The 7443-nt window shown below is 40.1% G+C and overlaps 1 protein-coding gene across 1 annotated transcript; it reads left to right on the top strand.

Annotated features, from left to right (window-relative positions):
- The first annotated feature begins 1790 nt into the window (after positions 1-1790).
- LOC118566045 lies at positions 1791-3332 on the top strand. Its single transcript, XM_036147077.1, has 2 exons — positions 1791-2270; positions 2301-3332. Exons 1-2 carry the CDS (start codon positions 1897-1899, stop codon positions 3238-3240), a joined length of 1314 nt encoding a protein of 437 aa, XP_036002970.1. The 5' UTR covers positions 1791-1896; the 3' UTR covers positions 3241-3332.
- Positions 3333-7443: the final 4111 nt, after the last annotated feature.

Genomic DNA, 7443 nt, shown 5'->3' with positions numbered 1-7443 from the left:
GACTAGGCTTAAAACTTTCCTTTTTGACAAAGCTTATAGTTAGAGTGGCTTAGGTTACCCTGAGCTACCTCTATAGTTATACTGCTATAGGCTTAGGCTACTGGAGGACATCGGGGTCTATTTTTCTCACTCTACTGATTTCTACTGTTCTCCAGTTTTGCAATACTTGTCGTCATTTCAGCTTTTAACTTTTTGCTCTCTCTCTTTTTCTTCATAGTAGGTACACCTGGTCTGGCGTTCTGTTAGCTGTGACATCATCCAGAGAAGACGGCTCACCCGCTACTACCATCTAATGTAGAACAGATTCCTTGATCAATGTGTGCTTCTGTGCTTTTTTGTCTCTCTTGTTGTGTCTCTGCTCTGTCTTCTCTAACCCCCAATGGGTCGAGGCAGATGACCGTTCATACTGAGCCTGGTTCTGCTGTTTTGCCTCCTTGTTAAAGGGGAGTTTTTCTTTCCACTGTCGCTTCATGCTTGCTCAGTATGAGGGATTGCTGCAAAGCCATAGACAATGCAGACGACTTGAATTGAAAAAAATAGTCCTTTGTACCAAAATTAATTAATTTCTTAAACATTGAATCCATAGATTGTTTTTATTTCACTTGTCTTTTATGGTTGGCAGTTCTAAACTAGTAGAACATTTATGTTTCTTTTTTTGAGAACATGTTTTATTCTGTGATGTAGAGGATGTTGTTGTTAATTCTATCTTTACATTGTCTGTGATTAAGTGTGTTTTGATTGAGATTGTGTCTTACTTATAGGAAGGTCTTCTATCCGTAGATGGTTAGGATAAATGTCATCACCATCTGGCTATTCTATTCTCATCAGAATTCTAGATGTTTTTTGTGCACTTAATGTAAACAAATGAAAATATGAAACTAGGCATATATGAATGGTTGTTACACCCAACCCTTATTTGGTGAGGCCAAACTCCGTCCTTGCAATCCCCTGTTGGAGTTAGGCAATCCTGGGTGGATTAAGCAGGTTAAAAGGATGATAGATGCATGCAACACAAGACTTTGAATATAAAAAAAACACTGAATTATTTCCATCACTTTACACTTTAAATATATAATTAACTCAGTTTGATGAAACAATTTCTTAATTGAATTTTTTATTGGTGCATTTTATAAATTATTACATTATTTATGTTATCATGGAAACATATATTTATGTCATGTATTAATTTCAGATTGATTTAAATTATAATATTTATCTAAACATATTTTTTTGACCAATTAATAATTTGTTGGACATTGAACTTTTGGCCTTGCACAGTTTCAGCAGGGTACCTGTGTCAAGGAGAGAAACTGGACTCTTCTGGATCTCAGGATCAGAAGAACCGTGTCTCTTCTGCCGCCTAACGACTGTCAAGTCCCGAGCCAGACTTCAGGGTAAAACAAAATGTTTTATAAATTTAACTTTCATCTATTAACTCTGGGATTTAATTACATAGCTGAAATATTGAAAAGATGATAACTTTAGAAATATAAGACTGAGTTAATGGAAGTTCTCAACTCCCTCTTTAAAAGGTTTATTCTACTCAGTAAAATAAAAAACAACCATACTGACATTAGCTAGAAATATTTTGTTTAAACCATAATAAAGTTTATTCTGTCTTCTGCTCTGTGTCATCTTGCACACAGAATGTTCCATTAGAATGTTTAGCATCACAGTGTTCTATGACATCACAGCTGATGACATCACTATGACATCAACAGAATCTTAACTACTACTGAACACCAAGCTGGTTTTTCTTCACTGTTCCCGACCTTCATCGCGACAGTACACCTTTGAGAGACCACGTTCGAATCTTAGCCAAACAGCGAGAATTCGATCTCAGATATCAGACGCCTTTCAGAGAAGCGACTATATCTGATTTACAGAAAGTTAGACATGGAGCAAACTCTTTCATGGGTAGACATGGTCGACCTCGACATCCAAGTCGACTACGATGCAATCATCTTCCCTATGGAAGATGGCAGTGACGGTACCAGTGAGCTGCATCCCACCCAGCCAGAAGATGGTACAGAGCTCCAAGGGGAATCTGGTCCCTCTGCTGAATCTGAGACTCCTCCTTCAGTGGAGGTTCAGCAGGATTCATCTTCCTCTGCTGACTCTGGCTCTCTCAACTCAGAAGATATCCAGCCATCTCCAAGGTCAGAAAAACCAAGGAAAGACCTCAGGGCCTTTACTTCCTCTCAGGCACCTCACTCATACCACCAATCTAAGCATTTCCAGGGCCGATGCCAACAAGCAGAGCGGCCACACATCCAGGCCCCAGTTTACTACGTGGCTTCCAACTCACAAGCCCACAAGAGAAAACCAAGGCATTCCCAGGCCACTGGAAGCTCTGAGGCTCGTCACCCCCAGTACTTTAAGAGTGACAAGATGCCTGAAAACACCTCAGATGTTACGGTGATCCCTCCCTCGTTGGACATTGAACAGGCAATCAAACGTATCAGTGATCTCACGCAGCAGGTGGACGATCTTAGACAGGAGCTGCAAGGTAAGGTCTTTGATCTTCACGAGGAGAGAGAACGAAGAATCAAGTTTCAGGTTGATTGCAAAGCACAGCTGGAACAGATCCAAGAACTGGAAAAAGGTTTAGAACATGAACGCCACATGAGATTGAAATGTGAAGAGAAAGTGGAGAAGCAGGAAACACTTGCTGCACCGCAGACTGCAGGTGCATCAAGATTTCCACGCATTCCCAAAGTTACGGTCCATGAGAGCGTTCTGAATGAGCTTCAGTTTTTTAGGAGGCAGGCAGAAAAAAATGCCTTGAACAGTGAGAGGCTAGCAGAGGCTTTGGTAGCAGAACAGCAGCTGAGAGCCAAATATGAGGATCAGCTGAGGAGTAACTATCAAGAAGCCTCCAGATTCAAAGAACAGCAGGAAACAATCACATCTCTGAAGAGTCAGGTTGGAGAACTGACCGTAGAGTTGAACCTTGCTTTGAAAAACCAACATCCTAAAGTTTCCTCGCAAACAGAGGCCGCCACACAAACTAAAGCCTCCATGAAAACTGAGGTCTCCAAACAAACAGAGGCACCCAGGCAAACAGGGCCTCAGAGAAACAAGGCTGTTCATGAGGTTAGAGACCCCCAGCATCAATACAGGAGACAGAATACTAACAGAGGCTTCAGTGCAAACCCAGGCCTGTACACACATGCAGGCCACCATAAAAACGGAGGCTCCCATGAAAATAGGAGACGTCCTCCTTATAGAGGCCAGTAGGCAAACAGGCCTCCAGGCTATCAGAAGCACTGGATCACATTCCTGACTCCAAGTATGTTCTCATGTAAATATGTAAATATATGTCACAATCTGTAAATAATACAAATACAAGGAAATCTAGAAAACAAAAAAAGATTTCTAAAAAAATAACAATGAAAAACAAATTATTTTGTATTTAGTTTTACATTGTTATTTGAAATTTTGTATTTTTTATAATTACTAGTTTAGCTAACCAACACACTAATGCAGCCTCAAAGGTGGCCACAGTGTCCTGTGTCCTTTTTGGGCCGGTCCCAAGCCCGGATAAATGCAGAGGGTTGTGTCAGGAAGAGCATCTGAACAAAACCTTTGCTAATAGAGCTGTTTTCAGCCCGTAATAAAGGGACCATTGACCAACATATTTGATGTTTATTGGTGTTTTCACTTGATACAACTGAATGTTTGTTCCTGATCTAACAAACTGTGACTGCTTCAATGTGTTTATGATGTTTTTATGTTTTCATGACGTAAAGCACTTTGAACTGCCTTGCTGCTGAAATGTGCTATACAAATAAACTTGAATTGACTTAATTTTAAAAGATAAGATAAGATAATACATGAAATTTCTTTATTGTCCCACAATGGGAAAATTGTGGGACAAAAAAAATAATCACAATGCAAATTACAGTTTTTATTGATTGCTTTGACCTGTTTGAAGAAACTTGCAACCTCTCAGTTTTCAGCATCACCATCTCTGCAGAGCAAAAGACACCTCTTGCAAATGAGTTAACCCATTTTCATTGGTTTGACTCATTTTCCCCACCCTTTTGCAAAACAGTTAACGCAGATGTCATTCATGGAGTCCAAACTTCATTGCTTTAGCTGTGGTAGCAAAACAGAAACCACATGTTCCAAGCTCTTAGAAACTTCTTGATCAGAATGAAATCACTGAAGCACCTGATTGACACTTCTTTGCACAATTTTTCAAATTGCAGTCAGTTTGCAGGCTTTACGTAAAAGGTGCCATGTTGTGTATTGTTCTTTGCAAGCATGAATGGTCAACGTAAGGCAGATGAGAGTCACAGTAAGAGGTAGATGGGTCAGGGGAAGATTATGAGGAAGAGGAATCCATGTGTGAGGTGGCAGTGTAGCTGGAAGGGCTGAAGTTACAGATGAAATTTGGGCAACTATGATTGATCATGTGGTAAATCATGGCCTTTGACTTAGAGGGGCAGGACAAAGAGTCCAACCTTTCTCAATAGAAACACGGTTGCATCCATGGTAAGAGTTTTGCAACGGGACAGCAGGTATTGCTGCTATACAGTATATACATCTCTATCTATTTCTATTGAGGAATTTTTCAGTGCATGGAGATGGAAAGTATATGATCACTGCCCCTATGAGCAGATGCCCTTGCTCAATGCAATGACTGCTGCTGCCCATGATATAGATGCAGAGGCATGTCAAGGATGGATCAGGCATGCAAGAAGATTTTTCCCTAGGTGCATCACAAGGGAAAATATTGAATGTGACGTAGATGAAGCCATGTGGCCTATTCGTCAGGACAAAATGGACTAGAAGGAACAAATAGCCCTAGTATTTTCTGTTGGAATCTTTCATTTTTTGGACTATTTCATTTGTTTATGTGGAAAAAAAGAATGAAGAATCAATAAAATTTACATCACAACATATTTGCTTCTGGATCCATTTTTTTTTGCAAAAAGGCAAATTTGATTACAAATGACACTGCCATGTAAGCTGCGTACAGTCTTTGGCTACAATGAACCAGCAATGCTGCACTGATTCACATTGAGTGTGGTATTCTGTATTTTGTTGCCCCTTGTGTAACGAATGATTGGAAGGGCTCAAACATTTGTGTGCAAGTTGTGTTGTTTGAAGGCAAAATGTGCTTTTGGATCATATGTTAAATGTTTTGGCAGAGTTGGAGCCTTTTGCAAACAAAATGTTTAATTTTGACCATTGGTGCCACTGTTTAGACCTCTGCGTTAACTGTTTTGAAAAATGTGGGTTTTGAGTTGACTGCTGTGTCAAAGCAACCAATAAAAACTGTAATAATATCCATACCAGATTGGTCAGGGCTCAGGTAATCAATAACTGTAATTGGTGCTGGTGACCAACGGGATACTGGTGGAAACTGGGCTAGTGTTGGTCAGCAAAGAAGAAGAGGAGGAAGACATGTCCATAGGCAGAGAAAGAAGAGGAAGGACAAGAGTCTAGGAGTGAGAGTAGGGACTTTGTTGGACCTGTGACAGGAAAAGCTAGAGAGTTTGCATGAGAGTTGGCATGATGCAGAGGAGGGAAGGTGGACATACTGTGTGTTCAGGAGATCAATTGGAAAGGTAAGGCTAGAAGCTTAGGAGCAGGGCTCAAGCTGTGTGTAGATGGGAAGAGAAATGGTGAAGGTGAAGTGACTGCAAGGTAGTGGTTGGTGATACTGTTGTCAGACAGCACAGGATGGTGGAGTGTAGAATGACTCTGATGGTGAGGAAGATAAAGGCAGAGTAGAAGATGGTAGAAGCTGAAAAAGGAAGAAAGTTGTGTGGTTTTCAGGGACGAGTTGAAACTGGACCACTACAACTAATGCTATCAGGGAGGCAGGTGGGAGAGTACTTGTATGATAGGTTGGACAAAAAGGAGGGAGAGAAGGGTTTTTACAGGTTGGTGAGGTAAAGAAGCAGAGAGAGGAAGGATGTTCAGCAGATGAGAATGATCAAGAATTGACATGGAAATGTACTGACACGTGCAACAAGTGTGAGAGTAAGAAGGAAGAGTTGATGGCTGAGAAAAATGAGAGAGAAGGAAGAGTAGAAGTGACCATTGTGAACCAGAAAGAAGTAAAGAATAATTAAAGTGCAGAAAGGCTTTGGAAAGGATGAAGAGTGAAAAGGCAGTTGGTCCTGATGATATACCTGTGGAGGTATGAAAGTGTCTAGGATAGAGAGTAGTGGAGATTTTAACTAGACTGTTCAGTGAGATTTCTAGCAGAATTGTTTTCTGCTAGAAACATATTTATGGGATGTTGCAATGATTAACTCTTCACAGCTACTGAGCCTTCCAAATATTTATTCTTTGGTAGTCTATAACAACCCGTAGGTTCCTAACAGAGAACTAGGCTTAATACTAGGCTTAAAACTTTCCTTTTTGACAAAGCTTATAATCAGAGTGGCTCATGTTACCCTGAGCTACCTCTATAGTTATGCTGCTATAGGCTTAGGCTGCTGGAGGACATCAGGGTCTATTTCTCTCACTCTGCTGAGTTCTCCTACTGTTCTCCAATTTGCATTGTTTGTTGTTATTTCAACTTTTACATTTTTGTTCTCTGTAATTTTTCTCTTCTGACGTTCTGTTAGCTGTGGCATCATCCAGGGGAGGCAGATCACACTTCTATTACCATATAATGTAGAACAATGGATAAATGTGTGCTTCTGTGCTTGTTTGTCTCTCTTGTTGTGTCTCTGCTCTGTCTTCTGTAACCCCCAGTCGGTCGAGGCAGATGACCGTTCATACTGAGCCTGGTTCTGCTGGAGGTTTCCCTCCCTGTTAAAGGGGAGTTTTTCTTTCCACTGTTGCTTCAAGCATGCTCAGTATGAGGGATTGCTGCAAAGCCATCAACAATGCAGACGACTCTTCCTGTAGCTCTACGCTCCTTCAGGAGGAGTGAATGCTGCTTGTCAAGGCAAGTTTATTTAAATAGCACTTTTCAGTAACAAGACGATTCAAAGTGCTGTACATGAACAGAAAATATTACAGGCATAGGAAAAAAGGAATAAGCTAAGTGAATCCTTTACTAGACTTCTTTTACACATTAGCAAACTTACAGAAAGACTTAATTGTTTCTATTAATAATAAGAAATAAGCTAAGCATATTCTTGGGGATTTCTGATCTAAAGTAATTTTGTCCAGCCTTTCCAAAGCTACAACTAGAATAACTTCTTTGGTTTCATTGTTTCGCTGGAACGAGCTTCATCACTAAAAATTCAAAGTTTAATTTTTTCTATTCATACATTCCTCAAGCTACAACTTAAGGTCTCTGATCTGACCTTTCTAAACCACAGCTAAAATGGGAGAATTATTTCTATTCATAATAGAATTTCACTGGAAAGAGTTTCATCACTAAAAGTTTAATTTTTAGTTAAGACTGAATGCAATCTACTGGGTTTCCTTTGATAGGAAACATTTTAAACAATTTGTATGATTTGATTT

This window comes from Fundulus heteroclitus, chromosome 15 (genome assembly GCF_011125445.2).
Source record: "Fundulus heteroclitus isolate FHET01 chromosome 15, MU-UCD_Fhet_4.1, whole genome shotgun sequence".
Lineage (NCBI taxonomy): Eukaryota > Metazoa > Chordata > Actinopteri > Cyprinodontiformes > Fundulidae > Fundulus > Fundulus heteroclitus.
The sequence above is the reverse complement of the archived record's forward strand: the minus strand, read 5'-3'. Positions and strand labels throughout refer to the sequence as shown.